We start from the raw sequence: 26,738 nt of genomic DNA on the forward strand, positions 1-26,738 counted from the left end.
ATCAGCATATAAATGTGACAGGCAGTGGTAATTATAATGGGCATTTATACATATTCATCCTGCAGCCAAGTAATGTGAATATAATACAGTCAGATGTACTGGGGATGAAGGATGCAGTGTTATGATAACTCCTTTCATACAATGCCTAACTTTCAGTCTTGTATGAAAAGCATATTTATTAGTAATAACTTTGTTTTGCAAACAAGTTGCAAATATAAACTACAGGTCTTCAGCATCTTGGCCTATATACTGATGTACTAGAGTGCTTTAAACATGTAAATTTCCTAGCATTTGCAGGTTTATTCTTAGTTGTGAGAGAAACAAATATTTTGAGTTTGATTTTAGACCCGTTTTCTAGATTTCAAGATGAACAGATAGAAGAGACCTATACAGAATGTTCCTAACAGGTATAACTTACCCTCTCATGCTTCTGGCAATGGGAAAGTTTGTACTTGTGTGCTTTAATCTCCAGAATTTGAGTCACATTCCATGCTTCGACCCTAACATATTATTTCCCATAAATGCCCACAGCTCAAACATTGCAGCAGAGGCAGCAGCAACTTGCAATGTTGTTGTGTTTTTAACAGAGCAAACATGCCGAGCACATCACCGAGGAGTTGGGGGTTGGATGAATGAATACGAAAGAATGCATTGAGATCTTGTGGGATAGTCCATAGAAGTAATTGTGAACTAGACTGAGAAAAAAGATGCTAAGATTTTTAAATCTGAGAGAAGAATTAGAGAAGGATTGAACTCTTTGGGAAGGAGAGCGAAGGCAGTTTAAGATTATTTCATCAACAGTTGTGTGATGGAGAAAGTGAGGAGTGCATAAGCCTGATGAAGGGCTTATGCCCGAAACTTTGATTCTCCTGCTCCTCGGATGCTGCCTGACCTGCTGTGCTTTTCCAGCACCCCACTCTCGACAGTTTTCTGATGGCAGTGGCAAATCCATTAAAGGCCAGAGGCCAATAACCAAATGATTTGAAGGGTCTATAAGATTGGAAGTGATTTTAGAGCTGGGATAGAGCAAGATCGAACAAGGTAAGGGATTTACTGAGGGCTGAGCAGCTGATCACATCAACTTGCCAATCAAATATTATCGTGTGCTCCCATTTGGACGAGGAGGATTAATAGTTTTAAAGCATAAACTTATAGCTTGCTTGCATCATCACATCTTGATATTTGAAAAATATGATCTTGTTCACCTATGTTCATCTATACCCCAGTAAAAACCAATTCAATTTTGCAGATCTTTCTTTATAGCTTACTCAGAATCATTAACAATATCCAAGAGCCTCCAACATACATTAAAATAGGCTACAGTATTTCTGTAATCTATGTACTGTGTAATTTAGTAAGGCTGGATACTTAGCTAAATGGAGAAAATGTGAAGAAATTCATGTGAAAGATATTTTTGCAAATCTACAAAAGGGAACCATTCTAAATTTTCTATGCAATAAGGATATTACTATTAGGAGTAGTGGTGTCTTTTGTTACTGAATTGATACTTGTTCATTTTTCAGGGCAGAGTGGGAGCAAGTGTCCAAACTAGTGTGGAGCTGGTAATGTCACTGGACCAGTAATCCAGAGGCCTAGACTAATGCTCCTGGAACATTGGTTCAAATCCTGACATGCCAACTGGTAGAATTTTAATTAAGTAACTAACCCTGACAATACAAAGTTAGTCTATGATCATGACAACTATTAATAAATGTTGTAAAAATTCCACTTGGTTCACTAATGTCCTTTAAAGAGACAAATTTGCTGCCTTTACCTGTTCGGGCTTCATGTGACTCTTCACTCTCAATGATGTAGTTGACTCTGAACTGCCTTCGAAAGCAGGTCAGGCAGCATCCAAGGAACAGGAAATTCGAGGTTTCAGGCATAAGCCCTAAGAGCTTATTTCCTGTTCCTTGGATGCTGCCTGACCTGCTGCGCTTTTCCAGCAACACATTTTCAGCTCTGATCTCCAGCATCTGCAGACCTCACTTTCTCCTCTGAACTGCCTTCTCCAATATCTGAGGAAGCCGCTCGGTTCAAGGTCAAGTAATGATAGCCAACAAAAAAATACTGAAGACCTCAATGAAGAAGGAAAAACTCAGAAAGACTGTCAAATATTGATGGCAATATAAAATATGGTCTAATTGAATAAATACTTTATCTCTCTCCAGTGCCCTGGGAATGTGCACAAACTGGATGGCTACTATTGTGACAATGAACAGGTAAGGTGCTTTGTCAGTCAGACCAAAGATTGGGCAGTTCTTTTGGAGTAAAGGCAGGCTTCCAGTTTCTTTTATCACTCTGTCCTGTTTGGATTGTTTCCCTGAGATACTGTGTCCAGTTCTGGTCACCCTGTTAAAGGAAGGATATAATAAAGGTAGAGAGAATTCAGAAAAGATTTACCAGGATGTTGCTGGGTATGGAAGGTTTGAGCTAGAAAGAGAGGCTGCATAGACTGGAGTCTTCTCTCGTAGGAGCATAAGGGATTGAGAGGTGATCTTAGAGATGGTATTCATGATTTGGACTGGGGTAGACAAAATTAAAAATCACACAACACCAGGTTATAGTCCAACAGGTTTAATTGGAAGCACTACCTTTCGGAGTGCTGCTCCTTCATCAGCTGGTTCATCAGACAACCACCCGATGAAGAAGCAGTGCTTCAAAAGCTAGTGCTTCCAAATAAACCTGTTGCACTATAACCTGGTGTTGTGTGATTTTTATCTTTGATCTTATAGAGGTTTGTAAAATAATGATGGATGAATGGCAGTGTCTTTTCCCTGGGTGGGAGATTTCAAGCTTTGGGGGCGTATCTTTCAAGCTGAGAGGAGAAAGATTTTACAAAAAGGCATGAGGGGCAATGTTTTTGCATAAAGAGTGGTTCATGTGTGGAATGAACTTCCAGTGGAAGTGATGGATGTGGGTACAGTTACAATGTTTAAAAGACATTGGAATGCACATGAAAAGAAATTTATTAGTAGATTAGATTACTTACAGTGTGGAAACAGGCCCTTTGGCCCAACAAGTCCACACCGACCCGCCGAAGCGCAACCCACCCATACCCCTACATTCACCCCTTACCTAACACTACAGGCAATTTAGCATAGCCAATTCACCTGACCCGCACATCTTTGGACTGTGGGAGGAAACCGGAGCACCCGGAGGAAACCCACGCAGACACGGGAAGAACGTGCAAACTCCACACAGTCAGTCGCCTGAGGCAGGAATTGAACCCAGGTCCCTGGCGCTGTGAGGTAGCAGTGCTAACCACTGTGCCACCGTGCCGCCCTATATCTCTCCAAATGTTTGGAGAGATATGGGCCAAGCGCAGGCAGGTAGGCCATGTTTAATTTAGGATTATGGTTGGCATAGATTTGTTGGACTGAAGGGTCTGTTCAGTGCTGTATGACCCAATATCTCCTTTCAAATAATCAATCTTCACGTTTAGGTATCTTGCTTAATATGCATTTATCTTGAAAAAGACTCACAGTTGAATGTGTGGTTTGTCCTTGTCCTTTCTCTCCTTTTTTACGTTGATTCTTTGCCAATCTTTTGGGTGGCACGGTGGCTCAGTGGTTAGCAGTGCTGTCTCACAGTGTTAGGGACCTGGGTTTGATTCCTGCCTCAGGCAACTGTCTGTGTGGAGTTTGCACATTCTCCCAGTGTCTGCGTGGGTTTCCGTCAAGTGCTCTGGTTTCCTCCCAAAATCCAAAGATGTGCAGGCCAGGTGAATTGGCTATGCTAAATTGTCCATAGTGTTGGGTGCATTAGTCAGGGGTAAATATAGGGTGGGGAATGGGTCTGGGTGGGTTGTTCTTTGGAGGGTCGGTGTGGACTTGTTGGGCCGAAGGGCCTGTTTCTGTACTCTTGGACATCTAATCTAATCTATTTCTTCCTGAGGCTGTTGGGTCTTTGCCGAGCACAACTCCATCAGTGCCAGTCACCTATATATCCCACAAAAGTAGACATCCCTCTAGTGTGAGCCTAACTAGTGAGTACTTACAGGCTATTTGACTCCAGGAGCCATTACACATGACCTGACACACCAACAATACACTTTTCAACAGATCACTCTAGACATAAATTAAGAATGGAAAATGCAATTGATATTTTGTTCCTCTCCTTGCCTTGCCCAGGTACTTAAGTCAATTGGCACCCTAACTGAGAGTAGTTAACTCAATACAGATCAGGTATTAAGTCAGAGAAATTTTAGCTTGCATTGTAGATCCTATAAAAAACATTTGTCTATGAGATATGTAGATATGAGTTGAGTTTCAGGTACTCAATTGACCAATGTTACTTTAGCTAGAATTCAGAATAAATGCCAGATTAATTTTTAGGGTTCCAGTAAAATAAAGTAAACCCTTTGAATGGAGGCCCTCTTTTAGAACTAGAGCAGGGTTACCTTTGCCACATTAAAAAGGTAAGGTTGCCGTAGTCTTTTCAAAAAATAGGGCTATTCTCTCATTTTAGAAAAAGAGAGGGAGAGAGAGAGATGGCTGGTGGTGGTTTAACCTGAGGGCCACCATGCCTAACGTGAGGGGAGAGGTTGAGAAAGACATCCCTCATGGTGACCTCAGCTGGTGTGGGGATTGAACCCACGCTGTTGACATGCCCAGCCACTCACCTCCACCCCCACCCAACAACCCCCCACTTCTCCCTGCAACATCAGGGTCGCACTGTCAGGGTTAAACAGAGTCTAGATCACACTGTAAAGGAAACAATAAGTTGACATGATTTTCCATCAAATTGATCAATTACTTTCCAGATTGCTGTCCAGGTAAGGATGGCGAGTGATGGACTCTCAAAGCCGGAGGGTCTGTAGAATTCACTCCAGCTTAGAAACAGCAGCAAGTTGCCATTAGCAGGAAAGCAGCTGTGGGGGTATGGGGGAAGACCCAAAATGGAAGATGTTACAACATGGCGGTGAACCCTTCTACTAATTAAACTAAACACCCAGGAAAGCTCATCTCACCTCATAATCTGTTAAAGTATGAGTGACAGAGAACTCCCAAATTTCCACTACCTAAGGAAAGAAAATATCAATTTATTCTTTAACTCTAAAAATGAACATTAAACAACAACTATTTATAACTCTAAGCCTCCTTTCTCCGAACTGCTTGTTATCTGCCTTCAACTCTATAACAATGTACTGTTCCAATAAACACCCTTATTAAAATTACATCAACTTAATTTACAAAATGCTACAGCAGCTGTCATTTGTAGTGTCTGTCTTCCTCTGGCTGTAGATCTCCCTGGGTCATCTTTTGGTCTTTTGCTGCAAAGATAGTTCATATGAAAAGGTCCCTTTAATAGAGAGTGTTTTGTTAGCAGTTACTGTGATGATTGCAGTTTATTCTGTCAGGCTAACTCTCAGAATGCCAGTTTCTTTATACCCCAAACATCAGATCATCTCATTGGTTCAATGTTGTCAAAACATTAACTTCAAATTTGATTGGGCTTTAGTATCCTGAGGCATCATTTAAACTGATCAAACACGAACTGTTGTGAGAACAGCCAAATGTTACGTATTTTCAATTTTCCAGTCCACTGAGACTGCCGGTCAGTCACATGACAGGTGTTTACAAGTCTCAGTGCAAAACAGTATTGACTTTCTCTTAAAGGTACAGTACATGCCTTCAACCTCCTATCAACGATCCCCTTTCAAACTTGTTAAAATTGAAAAACAGATTATAGATCTGCCTGCCAAGCCACCATTGTTGGGCAGAAAACGAGAGCGACCAGTCACTACGGCTCACCTCAGCCAGGTAGAGATCTCTGACCCTGCCTGTGGGAGCTGGTCCCTGATACACATTGGGGAACCCACTTCCAGGCAGCTGCATTGACTCCCACCCTGTGGAGGCCACCTGGAACACTGGCCTTAAACATTGAATATCAGGCTTAATTGTGTGCCTGGCCACCTACTCATCCCACCTTCTGGCACTAGATGGAACCAAGTACTGGTGGACTGATCGGCAGTGCTATTTCCTAGCACCTACCTGCCTCTGTGATCCAGAAAATGTCAATCCATGGCTACAGTGTAAAGGGTTAGTGTAAAAAGGCAGTCTAAATCTATGGTGATAAAGATCACATTCCACTGGAGTCTAGTGAGGGATGGTTCGATGGGAAGCCTTGCTCTATGTATAATTGAGTTTGCCTACAGCCTTGCCTCCAGTAAACTATCAATCCTAACCAAGGACACAACTTAAACTAAGACCCACAGCAATGGCATCTTTAAAACAAAATAGGAAGTAGGTGCAGGAGTAGGCCATTCGGCCCCTCGAGTCTACTCTGCCATTTGATCAGACCATAGCTGACCTTGTACTTCAAAACCCTTTTCCCTTTCAGCACTGTCTACGTAACCCTTGATATAATTAACTCAAGAAATCTGTTGATTACTGTCTTAAATATATAAAAAGGCTGAGTTGTCCATCATTATTTCAGGTAGAGAGTGATACTAGCCAACACCCTTTGATTATTTGTCATTACTGGATAATCTGATGGGCGAATTTAATAAAAAAACCAACTCAGGTGTAGTTTGATCCCAGTGATGTTTTTGGCTATCGTGCAACATGCAGTTGATATCATCATCAACTCTTAGATCAGAGTGGTGCTGGAAAAGCTCAGCAAGTCTGGCAGCATCCGAGGAGTAGGAAAATTGGATATTATTTGGATTGATTAAGTACTCACCGATAAGATCCCTAATGGGATCACTCACTGAAAGTCTTTTCGGAAGCACCATCACAAAGAAATCTTGAATCATCAGGTCTTCATAGGTGCTTAAACTAGAAATGAAGATTGGAGATTTGTGTTATTTTGACCATGACTTGGGCAGACAGGCACTGTTCCACACTATTCCTGCCACAGCTTTCTCCTGAATTGACTTTAGCTAACTATATTTCTGTTTTATTAAATTGCATAAGAGTTTTGTGTTTCTGTTTTCAGGGGCGTTGTTATGGTGGAAGATGCCAAACCAGAGACAAACAGTGCAGTTACATCTGGGGTCGCAGTAAGTAAGCTTTCTCATGCAGAGAGACGTCGGAATAGACCATTTTTCCCCACAAGCCTGTTCCACTATCTAATGAGATGAAGACCAATCTGACTGTGCCCTCAACTCATGTTTCCTTTGAGTCCCTTGTTAGTCAATCATCTATCAAATTCTGCCTTAAAAATATTCGGTGACCCAGCCTGCACACCTCTCTGGCAAGAGAATTCCACAAACTCTCAACCTTTTGAAAGAATAAATTTCTCCCATCTCTGATTTATTTCTAAATAGTGCCCACAAGGGAGACATCTTTTCAGCATCTACCCTATTGAGTCCACCAGGCATCTGAAATCGTTCAATAAATTACGTCTCATTATTCTAAACTGTGGTGGAAATTGTGTTGGACACAGTTCCATCCTGTGTAACCTTTCCTTCTATGATAACTCCCTCAGCTCAGCAATCACTTGAGTAAGTTGAATGGTTTAAAGAGATTGAACCCATAAGATCCTGATGAGACCTCCTTTTAATTTTAAACAAAGTAGCACAAATGAATTAATGTATTCATAAAGCAGACCATTAGTTGTTAATGTCATAATTTAGCAATTATGTTTGTAATGCATTTTTAAGATCTAACGTTAATGTTTAGAATCTTGGAGTCTTGTGAAGTGGTCAAGAAGACATAAAGAAAGTAGTCAGTATTTGTATATTAACACCTACCACACCGGGCGGCATTTTCTCCAAACAGGTCTGCATGTAGTGAGGATGCTGGGAGTGAATCAGGAATCCATTTGTAACTATGGCTTTCGCCTTCACTTTCTAACCTCACCACAGCCTCAGCACTCTGTGTCGAAGTTTCCTGAGTAATGATATCGGGGAGATGTGATGTCATATGTACCTCTCACAAATGTCTGCTATTTGTCTGTCTCCCTCTTTTTCTCTTTTGAAGCAAAAATTAGAAAACCCCTGAAAGCAAAACGTTTAATTTTTTTTTAAGATTCGGCTGATCGATTCTGCTATGAAAAGCTGAATGTCGAAGGGACTGAGAAGGGAAACTGTGGCAAAGATGGCCAAAGCTGGCTTCAATGCAGTAAGCAGTAAGTAGCTGCTATTCGGCCAATCTCAATGAGCTGCAGCAGATGATTATGCATCATTTTTGATTCACTGTTTTATCAGTTTGTATTTCCTTTTCTTTTTACGCACTCATATTTGTGCTTGTGTATTCTGAGGAAAAGAAGACTAACAAATGCATCCAATCTCAGTCCCACCTCAGATTCTTCAAATGTCTTCATTATCAGGAATTAATTTTTACTCATTCCTTTGAAATCTTGCTCTAATGGTCTCATCGAGACTTTTGCAATCCTCTTCGACTGTCCTTAATAATCTTTTTAAAAGCTTGTAATTAAATCCTCCCCCATTGCCAACAGAATTGATTGTTGCTTTGAACTATCTTCAATAAATATTACCAGTCATAGATTGCTGATTAGTTGAAATATTGGATGTAATTAGAGGATTTCATCAAACGTTTTACATGCATGTTGTAGTTCAGGGCTATGAATAGTGATGATAGAGGTTCCAGTTTTCTTTCCATCACATTCAAAAGTACACAATTATGCTGCAAATATAATACTGAATTACCAAGGATAATCATTTGTAATGCACAAATCAACTGGTATGTTCAAGAAAAAAAACAGACACACCATGAATTATGAGCCAGCATGAGCTGCTAGTAAATTTGGGCCAGAGTTTAATTACAGTGGTGCTAGAAAAGCACAGCTGGTCAGGCAGCATCCAAGAAGCAGGAAAATCGACATTTCGGGCAAAAGCCCTTCATCAGGAATGGCCTCTAGCACCACTCTAATCTAAACTCTGGTTTTCAGCATCTGCAGTGCTCGCTTCTACCTAGTAAATTTGGACCACTCTGCCATTTAGTTGGAGGAAATGGCGACTTTTATGATAGTAAAATGTAGGGTATGTAGGTCAGATTGATCCTAGAGTAGGATTAAAGGTCGGCTCAACATTGAGGGCTGAAGGGCCTGTACGGTGCTTTACTGTTCTAAGTTCTTTGTCTACTATTTTTTTTAAAATGCTGGATTTTTAAATTAAACTTGTTGGAGCTGGTTCTCTCCTAATCCAATCTTGCCTTCCCTCTTTTCACTTCTCTTTCTATTCCTGTTTTTATTGTGATCACCTACCTTCTAAGTTGTTCCTCTGTTACTTTCTCTCTCCTGATGTGCCACTGATTGAGAATGTGCACCAAAGTCCAGATGACTTCTATCCTTTGCCATACTATTATCAGCCCTGAAGGAGGGCTTATGCCCGAAACGTCGATTCTCCTGTTCCTTGGATGCTGCTTGACCTGCTGTGCTTTTCCAACACCACATTTTCAGCTATTATCAGCTTGCACTTCCAGGGAAAAAAAATTTGAGCTGAAAAATCTGCAAGTACACATTGCCAGATGCCTTGCAACCAGCAAGATTTGAGCCATCATTTGTTAGGAGGCAGTTTGAAAATAACTAAATCTAACAACTGCAGAGTGTGTTTTCCAGCAAGGATTTATTGAGACCATCCTTCAGCTTTCTTGTTCAAAATGACAGAATTTATGGAATGCCAAGTCCTCTGTGAATTGAGAGCTCCATTTGGTTTTTATTTCACTTTTACAGTTTTTTTTAAACATTTGGTTGATATTAGAATGTATTCTGCTATTGTACAATGATATCATGAAATTGTGTATGAATGCAATAACTTAGGATAACATATTGTGCATGATTTGTCACTGGCTGAAGACGTTGCCTTGAATTTTCATTGGAATCTCTTCCAGATGTTAGTAACTGAATTCTCCCTGTTTTATATAGGGATGTGCTTTGTGGTTATCTTTTTTGTTCCAATATCACTCAGCCTCCAAGACGTGGGGAACTTAGTGGAGACATTACCAGCATGGTATTATACCATCAGAACAAGTACATAGATTGCAGGTAACAATCCAATTCCACTGAGTTTTGTAACAAGTGCTGAGGTAAAACTAAAGTACTGAATGTGAAATTAAGTTATTTTGAGATACAGTTACCGAGCAAGGTTTGTGAAGTTTAATCTTCGCATGCTCAAAATATATGCTGATATGATTTCCAAAACCACTTTCAAACAGGGGTAAAAGATGATTATTAAAGGTGACCACAGTGGTCTTGTTTTTGCTGCCTATGGCATTGTTATAAACTGTAGAACCTTACTGCAAACTGTGGCACATAGAAGCTTACAACAGTTGTTATTTTTTTGCCTGTCGTTTAAAATTAAAACTTGTCCAAGTCAAAAAAGTAATTGTCTCAATAAATTTTAAGTTAACTTGTTTGCACTATTGTTATTAAGAGCAGAGATAATTGTTTGCATGTTATACAATATATTATAGAAATAAGTTATTAATTTGATGGCTCATTCAAATGAAATCAATATTCTTGTTAAAAATTTCCTTTGCTCCACACAGAAGCTTTTCAGATATAATTAGACCAAAATGACTTTGTGTTCCCTGCTATGGACCAGACCAAACCCCCTCAATATATATTAAAAAGTAGCCTAGACCCTATTTTGTCTTCTCTTAAAGGCAAGTGTAAGGCGTTGCATTCCGTATGCAATTCAATTGGTGAAAGTAATCGATTTTAACCAACCACACACTATTTTTGCACTGCAGTTAAAATACAGACAAAATAAAAAGAAAAGAACTGGCTTAACTATAATGCCATCAAAATGCTTAACAAACTAATATATATAAATTACAACTAATTAACTGTTCCAATATCATAACATCCCATAAACACACCCTTGGCAAAGACAAATTTAGTAAAATAGATTGTCTCATACACAATTCTAGCAGCAGGAAGAGAACCCAAGCTTTTAGCTATGAGAGAGTGTGGAATAAGAACTTTCACATCCAGACTCCAGCAACTGCAGAAAGCTAAACCTAAAAGTTCAGGCTGCTTCTATTGTTCCAATTTTTTTAAATCCCCAAAGTTTCACAAGCTGATTGCTGCTTTGTCTATGACCTGACCATGCTGCACCTCTTCATTAAAGAATAAATACACCTCTTGAAAGCCATTGTATCGCCACATATCTCAAATTAGTTTGACAGTTTGGGGCTTGTTACTAGATTCTGGGAGCATCAGCATAATATTGCTTACCTTTAGGGGTTTTCTTGCAGTAGTCTAGCTGACTGGGGAATTGGGAAGGTTCACCATGCTTTAGGCTTTCATGCCTCATTATGTCACCTGGCTAGTGCAGTATTTTGAGTGCACTGACATATCTCATTGCCCCAGGTTCAAAAACGTTGTTTTGTTAATTTGGGATTAGGGTGCCATTCGCAAGTGAAGAATTCATTGTCCATCTTTGATTGCCCTCGAGAAGATGTGCGTGAGCCATCTACTTGAGCACCTGAAGTCTGTCTGATTTAGGGCGAGACTTTAACCTAACAGCAGTTTAGGAATTGTGATTGAGATTCAAGACAGGATGATGTGTGGTTTGGAGGCAATTTGCAAATGATGGTCTTCCTTCACATCTCCTCCTTCCAGCTTGTAGAGGTTATGGGTTTGGAACTTACTATTGAAGCTGCAATGTGTCTTGTAGATGGTACACATTGCTGCGACTAAGTATCGGTGATAGATGAGTTGAGCTTTCAAGATTATGCTTTCTCGATGGTGGACAGGCCTGCGGAGTCAGGAGGTGATATCTGAATTTACAGCTGTGATTATTCTCCAGTAAATAAACCCAGAAGTACAGCTATATAGGAAACCTGAACAGAAGCAGATTCAGACATGATGCTTTCTTTGGTTTATAGTCTGCTGAAAAGCATTACTTGGAATAGGACATGAAAGTTGGACTTATTATGAGGGAAGGTATCTCAAAACAGTCTGGAGAGAAGGGGAAAATATGGCAGAGAGTTTTTTGAAGTCCACATTTTATGTACAGTATTCATAGTCATAGAATCATAGAGATGTACAGCACGGAAACAGACCCTTTAGTCCAACTTGTTCATGCAGACCAGATATCCCAACCCAATCAAGTCCCATCTGCCAGCACCTGGCCCATATCCCTCCAAACCCTTCCTATTCATATACCCATCCAAATGTCTCTTAAATGTTGCAATTATACCAGCTTCCACCACTTCATCTGACAGCTCATTCCTTACATGTACCACCCTCTGCGTGAAAAAGTTGCCTCTTAGGTCTCTTTTATATCTTTCCCCTCTCATCCTAAACCTATACCCTCTAGTTCTGAACTCCCTCACCCCAAGGAAAAGAATTTGTCTATTTATCCTATCCATTGCCCTCATGATTTTATAAACCTCAATAAGGTCACCCCTCAGCCTCCGACGCTCCAGGGAAAACAGCCCTACCTTATTCAACCTCTCCCTATAGCTCAAATCCTCCAACCTGGCAACAACCTTGTAATTTTTTTCTGAACCCTTTCAAGTTTCACAACATCTTTCTGATCGGAAAGAGACCAGAATTGCACGCAATATTCCAACAGTGGCCTAGCCAATGTCCTCTACAGCTGTAACATGACCTCCCAACTCCTGTGTTCAACATAGTGTCCATCTCTGAGCCACATTTCTGTAATTGCTATGATATCCAAGTCCCATGTTCCTAACCATGCCCTGGGTTCATCTGCCTTCCCTGTTAGGCCACTTGCATTGAAATAAATGCAGTTTAATTTATTAGTTCTACCTTGTTCTCTGCTTCGTTCCTGCCTGCCCTGACTGTTTGGTACAGTTGAGAACAAAGGCGAGTCAATCTCAGATTGAAATCTTTCCTCACTATCTCCCTGGGTCCCCCCCCATCCCCATCCCCCGCCTTTATTAGTTTACATCCTCCCGAACAGCTCTAGCAAATCTCCCTGCTGGTGTATTAGTCCCCTTCCAGTTCAGGTGCAATCCGTCCTTCTTGCACAGGTCACTTCTACCCCAAAACAGCTTCCAGTGATCCAAAAATGTGAATCCTTCTCCCGTACACCCAAAAACCTTGACACCATCCAAGCCAAGATCTTGAAAACTCCTCAGCCATTCATTCATCTGCTCTATCCTCCTATTCCTGCCCTTACTAGCTCGTAGCACCAGGAGTAATCCAGATATTACTACTCTCAAGGAACGCCTTTTTAAATTCCTGCCTAACTTTCTGTAATCTCCCTTTTCCCTTCCTATGTCGTTAGTTCCAATGTAAACAGTGACCACCTGCTGGCCCCTCTTCCCCGTGAGAACATTCTGTATCCTCTCTGAGACATCCTTGATCCTGGCACCAGGGAAGCATCACGCCATTCTGATTTTTCACTGCTGGCTACAGAAACTTCTTTCTGTACTGCGGACTAGAGAGTCGCCCAATATTATCGATCACTTGGAACCTGACATACCTCTCATTACGTTACATTTCAGAGGAGAAAGTAGCATTTTAGTAACGTCAAAGTGTTGATTAGATCCAACATTGACAGGATTAAAGTGTAATTACAATGTTCTCAGGGGAGGCCATGTTGTACTGGATGATGGGACCAGTCTTGGTTATGTAGAAGATGGCACTGCCTGTGGACCCAACATGATGTGTCTCGATCGCAGATGCCTACCAATACAAGCCTTCAACCTGAGCACGTGTCCACAGAGCTCAAGTGGAGAAGTTTGCTTTAACCACGGGGTGAGTTCATTAGAATTTCAAATAATGCAGAATGTTGATATTTGCCAATTGGTCGCATGTTTGCAGAGTGTGAAAATCTCCATAAGTCATGAGTAGGCTAAATACCTGTACCTAACACTGAAATCTTCAATGTATGATGTTAGTGATGGCCAATGTGTCTTCAAAGCAGGAGGTTTTAAACTGTAACTTGCTCATGTTACATTAAGCATACAACACTGGCAAGAAGAAAAAAGACCAGCTGTACATGAAGCCTGCCCACACCGTGGTCGCTAAGACACTATAACTAAACATTTTGTGCAGAATATTGACCCAGATGAGGGACCTGCAGGCATGGTTGTGAAACTTGCAAAATACAAGTAAACAGATAGGAAAGGATGTTGAGAACAGGACATAGGCTGAATAAGTGGACAAAAATCTGGCAGAAGGAGTATAATGACAAAAATTATGAAGTTGTTCAGCAGGAAGAATAAAAATTAGAGTTTAAATTAAATAGAGAAAGAATGTAGAATTCTAAAGAGCTAACAGATCTTGGTGTTCCAGTGCAAGAGTCACTGGAATGCAGGTACAGCAAGGAATTAAGAAAGCTAATAGAATGTTAATCTTTATTATAAGAAGAATTGGAAGTAAAAATAAATGTATATGTTTCAATTATAAAGGGCATTGGTAAGACTTCATTGAATACTATGTGCAGTTTTGGTCACTTTGCTTAAGGAAGGATGTATATGTGTTGGAGGTAGTTCACAGGAGGTCCTGGATTGATTAGCGTAGTGCAGGAAAAGCACAGCAGGTCAGGCAGCATCCGAGGATCAGAAAAATCAACGTTTCAGGCGAAAGGATTCCCGATTAAGGACTTTTGTCTGAAACGTTGATTTTCCTACTCCTCGGATTCTGCCTGGCCTGCTGTGATTTTCCAGCACTACTCTAATCTTGGCTGTAATCTCCAGCATCTGCAGTATCCACTTTCGTCTCCTGGATTATTGCCTAGAGTGGACTATAATATTGGTCAACATTGGGTAGGTTTAACTTGTTTCTGTTGGAGTTTGGAAAGGGTGAAGTGTGATTTAGTGGGCATGTAGAAGGTCCTGAACAATCTTGACAATGTACATGAGGAAAAGGAGGTTTTGTCTTGTGTGTGACTCCAGAACCAGCGTGCACTGTTTTAAAATTGGGGGTCACTCTTTTAGGGGAGAAATGGGAAGAACTTTTTGTTTTCTCAGGGAGCTGTACAACTTTGAAACCTTCTGCCTCAGAAGGAGGAGTCAGGATCATTCATTGTTTTTAAAGCACAGATTGACAGTTCTTGTTAGGCAGCAGAATCGAGGTTATTGAGGGGTTAGGTGGAAATGTGCAAAGATCAGTTGTGATCTTATTGAACAGCGGAATGGGCATGAGGTCTGAATGGCCTACTATTGCTCTTAATTTACATGTCTCTGAAGAGGTCTCACCTCTGGCTGTGATTCCAGTGTCGAGTGCCTGTAAATTCTCCCCAATCCCTTCTCCAGCTTCAGCCAAAGGCCAATATGTGGACCCAAAAATCTGCATACTGTGGTCCCACAATACCAGAAAACCCAACACACGCTTGGTGACGGCACAAATGACTTTTCTGTGAAATCTGTTTCCCAAGGCTAGGGTTGAGGAGTGTTAGTCTGTTAGAAAATTTCTTGTGTTTCAAAAAATCGCCCTCACCTTTCGAGTCTCGGTCACTTCCCAAAGTGGGGCCTTTCAGATGGCAGTACTCAGACATACTCCTAGTCCTAAAATGGGCCAAGGAAGTGGGAACTCCCAGTGTAAGTAGCCACTGAGCATCTCCGTCAATAAATACGTGGAGGCCGGATGGAGGTTGTGTTCCTTATAATGCCAGCTGGGACTTAGACCGTGTATGTGCATTGTCATATCTCCACCTACTTTCATATGAGTAATTATATATTCTTATTGTTTATAGTGTAAGTTTGTTGTGAATTAAAAACATTTCATTTGTAATTTTTAGTCTTACTTGGATTTTTGGTGACATGCACTCAAAATTTTGATGACAGCTTAAACTGATTCTAAAAGTAATTGAAAATATATATAGTTCATATAAATGTTTATAAAATGAACTACAAGCGAGATGAACTGGTTGTTGCTTTGAGATGTGATCTGGTAAGGTGGTGAAATGGTTTCTCAAATAGAACAGGCATTTAATGTATGCTTCTGTTCTGTTATCAGATATGTAGTAATGAGGCAAAATGTATATGTGTCCGTGACTGGACAGGGAAGGACTGCAGTGTCTTTGATCCATACTTGGAACCAACTCCAGCAGGGAGTACTGATGGACAGTACAAGGGTTTGTATCTATCCTTCGTATAATTCTCTTGAGTGTTGTATGCTTGTTTGTTGTGTGAAAAGCAGGGTGTAATTGTGTTTGTGGACAGCACAAAGATCTCCACTTCACTTTGTAAAGCCTTTACGATAAATTGCAGCAGTAGCTAAAAAAAACACTATGATGGAGATCTTTCAACTTGGATCAAAATAGTGCTATCGTTATGCAGGAACATTAATATGCTTCCTAAAAACATTTGTCCAGTTCTGTGAATAGAAATGCAATTGTCTTCGACAAAGAAGAAACTCAGTTTTAGGTCAGCACAGATTTTGAAACTTGGAAATGACTGACCTGGTCCTCAGCAAAATTGTTTTATCATGTTCTAGAAGAAATTGGCTTGTTAACTTGGCTTTAGCAGTGAAATGAAATTTACAAAAGTTAAATAGAATATTAAGTGCATTAGTTAGGATTGTGCTTCCAGAGTAACTGATTAATGTAATCAAATCAGAAGAGGGAGACTTGGAAAGTAGTATGGCTCATAACTGTGGACAAATCATTCTCAATACACAATGACACTGCAAAACATTTAAGGAAAGTGAATGCTTGAACATGTAATCAGAACACAAATGAGTAACTGTTCGAGTTCACCCTTCTAGTAGATCCACTCAGTGGCACCATCCATCAGGAAGTCATTAGCAGTCGACATCCATTCCCCCTTTAGCTGCTGCCTGAACCCAAGCTCCCCACTGGAAGCATGAAGTCAAAACCTCCAGAGATTAGGATGCGGCATAGTGGCTCAGTGCTTAACACTGCTGCCTCACAGTGCCCGGGATCTGGGTTCAATTCTACCCTCGGGTGACTGTGCAAACTCCACACAGACGTTCTCCCATGTCTGCGCGGGTTTCCTTCGGATGCTCTGGTTTCCTCCGACAGTCCCAAGGTTAGGTGGATTAACAATGGGAGATGCAGGGATAGGGTAGGGGGGATGTGTCTGGATGGCATGCTGGTCAGAGGGTTGGTGTGGACTTGATGGCCCAAATAGCCTGTTTCCACACTATAGGGATTCTATGATTCTAAGATACAGCACGGATCAGAATATACTTGCACAATTTTATTGGGTCCTGGTTGCTAGAATACATTAGACAGGGTACAGGGAAGAGGTCCAAGTTGGGTGCCAAGTGTAACATTGCTGAGCTATGTAGAAATTTCAGAGAAACATGAGACTTGCAGTCTGGGAGAAAGTTGTTCATGGGGTGCCTTACCAAAGGTATTTTAAAAATTAAATGATCTCACCTAGGTAAATTTTTTAAACTAATCTACAAATGTAAGGCAAGAGAATGTAGATATCAACTTGTAATATTAGGAATATCTTTATTTGTAAGGTTTAACCACACAAGATAGTAATAGCAACAATATTAGATATTTAAAACAGGCACTAGAATGGTGAACTTTAATGAACGTTAGATCACTTCAACTTTACCTCACACTTTTATATTTTCTTGGTTCTTACATTTTTATAATTGATGTGAGCATGTTTTTTGGTATAAAGGTCTGCATATGTTTGTAGATCCCAGTATGTTCTACCACGGATATTAATGTGTTTGCTTTAATTAGCATTAATGGATAACAGAATTTAGCATTTCATTCCCTGCACAAGATAAATTCTAGTTAATAGGACACACAATTTGTACATGGAATTGTAATTTCATATCTTAGTGATATTTTGTGTGTCTAGAGGCAGGCAGCCTGTATGTGAAATAAGCCAAAGATGTGCCTTATATGACCTTATTGGGGGGGGTTGGGGAAGGGAATCAATGAGTCTGCAAGACAGATCATGCTGTTTGTGTGAAAGATGGGAGAGAACAGGGATGTTTCTAGCCAGAAATGCCTTCTATTGCTCACTGTTCGGATTTAAAGGTGAAAGATGGCCACAGGAGTTACAAAAACCGAACCAATGTCAGTGATTTACTCTCAGCATTCAGCCAGTTCCTTTTGAAGAGGGTGATTTAACAAAAGCTAAGGTTAAACAAAACTCACCATGTAAGGACATGTAGACACTAATACAGGAGTATGCTTCCAGTAACCAATTAGCTGATTATAAATTTTAAGAAAATGATAGGTATCTTTTTGTAGAGCGGGTGGTTAAGTTGATACAAATTGGGTATAAAAGGGATGGAAACAACTGAGACAATAGTGTGAAACAAGCTGTGTATATATCGGGCAGAGTATGAAGTAAATGGACTTTTCACTATTGTTTGAATTGAACAGTCAGATGTAATTGTTATACAGTTTGGCTTTTAGGAATAACTGAAAGGAATTTGGTGACCTTTATTAGTCCTTATCGAGCACTCGCAGCAAGTGCTCCCTGAACAGCCTCCACATTTCTGTCATGCATTTACCTGAGAATATCTGCTCCCAATTTATGTTCCACAGTTTTTGCTTAATAGCATTGTAATTCCCACTTCCCCAATTAAATACTTTCCCATACTGTCTGCTCCTATCCCTCTCCATAACTATAGTAAAGGTCAGGGAATTGTAATCGATATCACCGAAATGCTTTCCCACTTGACACCTGATCTGACTCATTGCCAAGCACCAAATCCAATATGACCTCCCCTCTAGTCAATCCATTTACATATTGAGTCAGAAATCCTTCCTAGACGCACCTGACAAAATCTGCTCCATCCAAACTATTTGCAGTAAGGAGTTTCTAATCAGTATTTGGGAAATTGCAGTCACCCATGACAACAGCCCTGTTACTTCCTCACCTTTCCAAAGCCTGCCTCCCAATCAGCTCCTCTGTGTCTTTGTTGCTATTGAGGAATCTATAGAAAACTCCCAATAAAATGACTGCTCCTTTCCTGTTTCTGACTTCCACCCATGCTGACTTGTAGACAAACCCTCCTCGACGACCTCCCTTTCTGCAGCTGTGATACTATCCCTGATTAGCAATGCCACTCCCCCACCTCTTTTATCTCTCTCCCATTTGAAACATCTAAACCCTGGAACATCCAACAACCATTCCTGCCCTTGTGATATCCAAGTTCTGAAAAACCTGGGGAGGAGATCTGGGGTGGGGGGTGGGTAACAATGAGTGAACTGGGGGAGATGTGACAGATGTGGGGGAGATGATAGTGAGACAGTCTCTCTTTCTCTCTCTAGCTCTGGTTTCAGCTCTTGTCTGAGGCTTCCACCTGGCAGAATGATTTGATTCTCTCTGTCTCTGCATAATTCCCAAGTTACGGCTCTTGAACGAAATCTCCTCAAGGTGGGGGGAGAGGGTTGGCCCCACTGTGTGCAGCTTGTCGAACAGGCCAAATCATCAGGGAGAGTAATAGTGAGCCCAATGGCCTTTATTCGTGTTTCTCTTCATACATCCACAAGGTTTTCATTCAGGCACAGTGTTATTGAGCTTAAACATTTGTGCTTCTTTTTCCACAGTCTTCCAAAGAAAAGTTTGGTGACAAAGTAGGACGCATAATTTAATGCAAACATCCGGGCCTCCAGTAAGCAAGACATGCGATGTGATAAAGATGTCTCACTGATAAGTTTGTGCTCTGATTCTGACATTTGTATTCCCATGGTTTCGTTCCCCCTCCCCTTTGTCACAGGTCCTAGTGGTACCAATATCATTATAGGGTCCATCGCAGGCGCCATCCTGGTGGCAGCCATTGTCCTAGGGGGGACTGGATGGGGATTTAAGTAAGCAACAAGCATGCCTCTTCCTGACTGCTTCTTACTTTACTCCATTCAGAAGTTAATACTCAAATGCTTTTGTGCTAAAATTCTGCAGTAGATGCAATAATTTTGAGGTTGTTGGGTGAAAATTCATGTAAATATTTCAACTGTTTTCTCCCTGCACAGACTGAAAGGGATATCCTGTCTCCAATGCTCAAAGCCACAGCCCATTTTAAAAGAATAATATAAATCTCCGTCCACAATTTGACTAACATCTACTTAATTTTCAATTTAATAAATAATAATTCATATTTGTCAATTCAGCCATTAATAACAGCTTTTGTTTCTTTAGCACTTCTTTTAAAAGCCTGATTTTTTTTCAAAGTTTAGTATGTATAAGTGTGATACTGAACAGCTAAAGTATATATTTAAAACATCTGAAATGATTAAAACCAATTGTAGAGCTTGGGATTTTTTTGTTGCCATGTGTTTTTAAGCCATTTTGAAGACTATATCCAGGAAGCAATCTCAGACTTTTGCCCTAACAACGAAATTTGCCAAAAATCAGTGAGAATATGAGTAAAGCTCCTCAAAATCACAACCACTGGTTATGAGCAACAGGCAAGGATGTACTGTAACTTGAAAAGGGGTAACAATCGAGTCCAGACTTTGAGTCAAAAGCAAAATGAATTTGTAATTTATCTTGTGTCTACAGCAGAATTTCTAGCTTTAAAAAGGAACAAAATTTAGTGCAACTTTATCTGCATGGAATGGAATCGCTGCTTTCACATTTATTGAAATGTGGAATGCTTGGAGCATGTGTAAGATTTTATTATGCAACGCATCACACCTCACTTATTACAGGCCAAATGTTGGTGTGCCAAAGCAGAACATCTACTAACATTGCAAATGCTATTATTGAAACCATTTCAGTCTTGGCAGGTTTAAACACAAGTTTAAAAAGTTAAAGTAATTTATCACATCCACTTTACCAAAACACTTCATAATCACTGAAATGCAGACAGTTTAGCATCTATATATTGGCCAGTAGTGCACTGTTCTGATGGTCACAAACATTCAACAAACAATTTCATTTTGACAATATATCTACAATGCAAGTGTCAACTCAGGAAAAACTGAAGGAAATCCTTATTTGTCAGGAAATAGTTTTGGGGAAATTGATGAGATTAAAATCCGATAAAGTCCCCAGGGCTGCCACCTACCTGCTCCACCCTCCCCACCAGCCTATCACTATTACCCCCCCCACCTGCATCCACCTATCGCCTTCCCAGCTACCTTCCCCACAACTCCACCCCTAACCCCTACTTATCTCTCATCCCCCTTACCCCCTTCACATTCCTGCTGAAGGGCCTATACCCGAAATGTCAACTGTCTAGCTCCTCGGATGTTGCTGACCTGCTGTGCTTCTCCAGGGCCACCCTTTTCAATTCTGATGCTCTGCATCTCAGAGTACTTAATGAAGTGACCCTAGAACTGATAGACGCATTGGTGATCATTTTCCAGCATTCTGTAGACTCTGGAAGAGTTCCAATGGGCTGCAGGGTAGCTAATGTAACCCCACCTTTTAAAAAAGGAAAGGAGAGAGAAAGCGGTGAATTATAGGCTGGTTAGCTGACGTCGGTGCTGGGGAAAATGCTGGAGTCACTTATTAAGGACGTAATAACTGAGTATTTGGAAAGTGGTGACAGGATCAGTACTAATCAGCATGGATTCACTAAAAAGAAATCATGCTTGACAAATCATCTGAAATTTTTGAGGATGTGACCAATAGAGTAGACCAGAGTGAATCAGTGGATGTTGCGTATCTGACTTTCAAAGGGCTTTTGACAAGGTTCCACACAAGAGATTCATTAGGAAAATTAAAGCTCATGGTATTGGAGGTATTGTATTAATGCGGATAAAGAACTGGTTGGCAGACAGGAAGTAGAGAGTTGGAATAAATGGGTCTTTTTCAGAGTGGTAGGCAGTGACAAGTGGGGTACCACAGGGTTCACTGCTGGGACCCCAGCTCTCCACAATATATATTAACGTTTTGACCAAAGGAAGTGAATGCCATATCTCCAAAGTTGCAGATGACACTAAACTGGGTGGCAGTGTCTGCTGTGAGGAGGATACTAAGAGGCTGCAGGGTAACTTGAACAGGCTGACGGAGTGGGCAAGTACTTGGCAAATGCAATATAATGTTGATAAATGTGAGGTTATCCACTTTGATGGCAAAAATAAGAACGCAGATTGTTATCTGAATAGTGGCAGTTTAGGAAAAGATGAGGTGCAAGGAGACCTGGGTATCACGGTGGAACAATTGCCGAAGGTCGGCAGGTGCAGCAGACAGTGACGAAAGCTAATAGCATGCTAGCCTTCATAGCAAGAGGATTTGAGTATCAGAGTAAGGATGTCTTGCTGCAATAACATAGAGCCTTGGTAAGGGTAAGGCCACACCTTGAATATTGTGTGCAGTTTTGGTCTCCTAGTCTGAGGAAGGACATTCTTGCTATGGAGGGAGTCCAGCAAAGGTTCAGCAGACTGACTCCTGAGATGGCAGGAATGACACATGAGGGAAGACTGGGTTGACTGGGCTTGTACTCATTGGAATGTAGAGGAATGAGGGAGGATCTCATAGAAACATATAAAGTCCCGATGAGACCGTACAGGCTCGGTGCAGGAAGAATGTTCCCGATTTTTGGTGATGTCCAGAAGTAGGGGTCTCAGTCTAAGAATAAAGAGTAAGCCATTCGGAGCTGGGACGAGAAAGAATTTCGTCACTCAGTGAGTTCTGAGCCTGTGGAATTCTCTACCACAGGAAGCTATTGTTGCCAGTTCATTAGATACATTCAAGAGGGAGCTGGACATGGTCCTTGCGGCTAGAGGGATCGAGGGATCAAAGGATACGGAAAGAAAGCAGGAGTGGGATACTGAGATTGTATGATCAGCCATGACCATATTGAATAGTGATACAGGCTAGAAGGGCTGAATGGCCTACTCTTGCACCTATTGTCTATGATTCTAAAAGCAGTGTGACGAGAAATTACAATAATTGTCATTCCTTAGCCTAGTAACTACACAGTGTTGTTAAAAATATATTTTCTGCTCTTTGTTTTGATGTGGTAAAAACGGGCTAGCAAGCTTTGATTTCCTTGTCTAATTTTTAATAGATGGAAAATCTCCTAGGCTAAAATGGTTTTGAAGGAAATCGCTGACGTAAGGTGGTTGCAGGAAATCATCTGACCTGGTTGATCCAGTACATAAAATCATCAATTAACAAGATCCATGGTGAACTGAAATTAACATGACATCCAGATGACTGAAACCAGTCTTTCAGATCTGTGTTTCATGTTTAATTTATAGCTTCCTGAACGATTTGCATGTTAAAATAAAAATCATCTGTTGATCATCCATATTAGGAAAAATAATGAAGCACCAGTCCTTGCTGCACGCCACTGGTCTCAGGCCTCCAGTCTGAACAACAACGCTCTATTACCACCCTCAGTCTCCTATTGTCAAGCCAATTTTGTATCCTGTTGGCTAGTTCTCACTGGAACCCATGTGATCTAACCTCACTAACCAGTCTATCATGCGGAACCTTGTCGAAGGCCTTGCTAAAGTCCCTGGGTAGACAATGTCTACTGCTCTGTTCAAAATCCTGAAATTGCCATTGTATGTGAAAACAAAACCAAAAATGTAGAAGCCCAAAGGAAGGCTATTGAGCCCATCAAATGTTATAAAAATCATACTTATCTGTGCCAAATACAGGGAAAGCTTTCTCCTTTTACTTTGAAATAGATCTGAGTTTTTTCTTTTGATAATTAAGTATTTGATATCTGTTAGATGTCTGAAAGTTTGCAGCCATTTCTATCTCTGTCTGCTTTCAGCATGTTTATTTGTATCATCGTTGTCTACTAAATTTTCAACTTGTGTTCTTTTGAACCAATTAATCTTACAGTGAAAGCTTCTCTTATTTCCAAGAGGAAAAAGCCGAGTGACTGTTGACATTGCATGCTAACAATTCCAGCCTTCGCCAATACACTGGAAGCATGTGCTTCCTCCCCACTGAGGCCTGTAAGGCCATTTAGTAACTAACAAATAAGTGGTGTATGGATACATTTCTTAGCCACACTCGAACATTTCTTTTGCTTTTTCCATTATTTTCAATATTTACAATATTGTTACAATGTGCCATGTAAATAGTTATATATCACACAGCACAAAGCTAGTGCTTCCTACTAAACTCGATGCTTTTATTCTTTTTGCCAAAGTGCAAGACCTCGCACTTGCTCACGTTGAATTCCATCTGCCATTTCCTGGACCACTCTCCCAAACTGTCTAGATCCTTCTGTAGCCTCCCCACTTCCTCAGTACTACCTGCCTGTCCACCTAACTTCATATCATCTGCAAATTTCGCTAGAATGTCCCCAGTCCCTTCATCGATGGGCCGAATGGCCTTACTTCCGCTCCTATGTCTTATGGTCTTATGGTCTAAACCTGTTTGCACTATAACCTGGTGTCGTGTGATTTTTAACTTTGTACACCCCAGTCCAACACTGGCATCTCCAAATCATATCTTGTAAATGTTACACATATCCTTGTAGATCCAACATAATAGTTTAACTTCAATGTGCAAATTTTGTTCTTATTTTACTGGGTTTGTTAAACCCAGCAAATAATTTTGGACAACTAATTTCAACATAGGCTAACTGAGCTGAGATCAGAGCAATTTTAGTCCATGATTGCCAACAATTGTCATGACTAATGGCTTGATTTAGTCAACAATGCTATTTAATTGATGGGCTTTGACCCATTTACTACTGATGAAGGAGGTGAATGCTTAAAGGCAAAAGTGGCTTATTTGCTTATGATCCATCCATTTCTGAAAGAATCAAAACAAAATTGTCTAGAAGCAAAAATATCCTTTCATGTCCAAATATATCTCAGTCGCCAAAAGATTGTGTTTCAAATGTAAACCAAACTTGCTTCCTGCAAGGTCTTGTATTATTCCACCTCAGCGTTAATATCCTGCTTAATGTTAATTATGTAGATTAATTTTCAGGTACATGAAAGTACCATATTGATTTCCATGCAAGTTTGTTCCAGATACAGATTCCTTCCCATTCACTCCTGTGGCACTAAATTCTTATAAAGGAAAAAATGATTTTCATGTAAAATTGTTTCTTTTTGTGCAGTTTATTCCAATGATGTGCAGTTTATTCCAATGATGTGCAGTGTTTTGCTTTGTTTAAGAATATAATTGTTGCTAACACAGAGATGAATTCCTCATTGTAAGAATTCCCTTTTTTTGGTTGGGATTAGTTTTGATTTCAAAGAAATCACACATAAATGAAATATTCTTCAAACCACCAATTGTCCACACTAAGCCAAACTCCAGGGAGGTGAAACCCTCAGTGTGTTTTCTTATCTGTGATATGTGGCCTTTCTTGCCTCCTTTGTAATTTTTAACTGACTTAGCACCTTGCTGGAATTTTATAGCCGTGATTCCTATCTTCACTAATTCTTCTCGAGTTATAAGGGAAGCACATTTTCAAGCAATTGCTTAGCAGTTATGCTTCTTAAAACTCTAGAGTGCATGAGGTGTTGTGGTGTTTAAAAATACCACAATTGTGAAACAGCAATAGCTGATCCAGGTGGAATCAATGAAGATAGTAATATTAAACATGCATGTTGTGCTTCCATTACACTGTGCATGTCTCCACCCTGCTTGTATTTTGGTCTTGATTTGCATAACAGCCAAATGTATTTGGAAAACTGAGCCTTAATTCAATATACAGGACTCTACAAATTTGAACATTAAAGTATATCGTGTATTTTTGTGTGACATTAGACTGAAATATCTCGCTTGGAAATCTAAAGCTTATTCATATACTTGTTGAAAGCAATTGTGCTATATTTGAACTCTTCCATTTGAGATATTTAATTTAAAGATAGTTTCTACAGTTAATGTTTTTTTAAAACATCATTTAACATTCAGACTTGTTTTATCTATGCTCAAATGAGCAAACCTGTTCTTTTTCCAGAAGGTCTGTATGTTGTTTTTTTTTCAAATTCAATCAGTAGAATGCATTCTTCTTGAGAGATGCACAGCAACAAATATCTTTTATAACTTTCTCAATCATCTTGAACTGAGCAGTGACATTTCAATTAGGGCAGAACAGGATGGAAGAGACATTTTGTTACACAGTGTTGTGGGTGACTGCTTTGCACCAATTATGTGCCCAGTTACAGTGAACAGTAAATATCCCTGAAATGAACTTGGAATCACTTTAAGAAGAACTCATTGGCCATTAAACCAACCCAAGTGCTTAGTTCTGACAGCTGATATGTGATATTTATTCAAGGGTGTTCAACATTTTGGTGTATTATGTCAATCAAGTCCTAATTGATTACTAACTATTAATGATTTTCTAGTAAGTGTTGAAAACTAAACGTGTCTCTTTTTTTCTTTGCACCACGGAAAGGAACATTCGCAGAGGAAGGTATGATGCCACACAACAGCAAGCAATTTAACTGCCTGCATTAATTCACACCACTTTATTATTATAAACCAGCCTTGTTTCATTGTTTCCGGATATACAATTTACAATTGTGAAGCAATTACTTGATCATTAAAGATTTGTATGTTCAAAGTTAATAAACAGGTCAAATCACATAATAAGCCAGTGTAAAATTGAATAACCACTTAAAAAAAGGGTGAAAATGAGACTGCCACTTGAGTTAATTAGATTAGTATGCGACATTGGTGTGTGACTGATACATACAGAGCAGACTGATCCTTATTTTGACCGCTGACCTGTGATAACTAAGCTGGGGTCAGCCAGGTCAAAGTGTTCCTGATATCAATAGCACCGCTAAAGGAGGACAATAACCAGAGCTCCCACTTCTGGCCATTCCCTAACCCCTGCTGGCAGGTGCAACAGAATGATGGCTTCTCATTTCTGTCGAGGTTTAGTCAGTTGACCGGTCTCCTATGACCCTGGCCAAACGACCTATTTTCTCCTCGTCCCCAGTACATGTATGACTACTGAAATGAAAGTGTTCAAACAAAAACACTTATCTTAAATATTGTTATGATTTTCCTTCTCTGGAG

The 26,738-nt window shown here is 40.2% G+C and overlaps 1 protein-coding gene across 1 annotated transcript in view; it reads left to right on the forward strand.

Annotated features, from left to right (window-relative positions):
* adam11 (ADAM metallopeptidase domain 11) overlaps positions 1-26,158 on the forward strand; it is a 156,007-nt gene extending 129,849 nt beyond the window's left edge. The window contains exons 19-26 of the mRNA XM_060848589.1: positions 2,172-2,222; positions 6,943-7,006; positions 7,977-8,076; positions 9,835-9,954; positions 13,476-13,644; positions 15,850-15,967; positions 19,555-19,645; positions 26,110-26,158. Of these exons, the coding sequence (XP_060704572.1) occupies positions 2,172-2,222; positions 6,943-7,006; positions 7,977-8,076; positions 9,835-9,954; positions 13,476-13,644; positions 15,850-15,967; positions 19,555-19,645; positions 26,110-26,158 (762 nt within the window). The remainder of the gene's footprint in view (positions 1-2,171; positions 2,223-6,942; positions 7,007-7,976; positions 8,077-9,834; positions 9,955-13,475; positions 13,645-15,849; positions 15,968-19,554; positions 19,646-26,109) is intronic.
* The last annotated feature ends 580 nt before the right edge of the window (positions 26,159-26,738 follow it).

Source organism: Hemiscyllium ocellatum, chromosome 32 (assembly GCF_020745735.1).
Source record: "Hemiscyllium ocellatum isolate sHemOce1 chromosome 32, sHemOce1.pat.X.cur, whole genome shotgun sequence".
In the NCBI taxonomy this organism is placed as follows: domain Eukaryota; kingdom Metazoa; phylum Chordata; class Chondrichthyes; order Orectolobiformes; family Hemiscylliidae; genus Hemiscyllium; species Hemiscyllium ocellatum.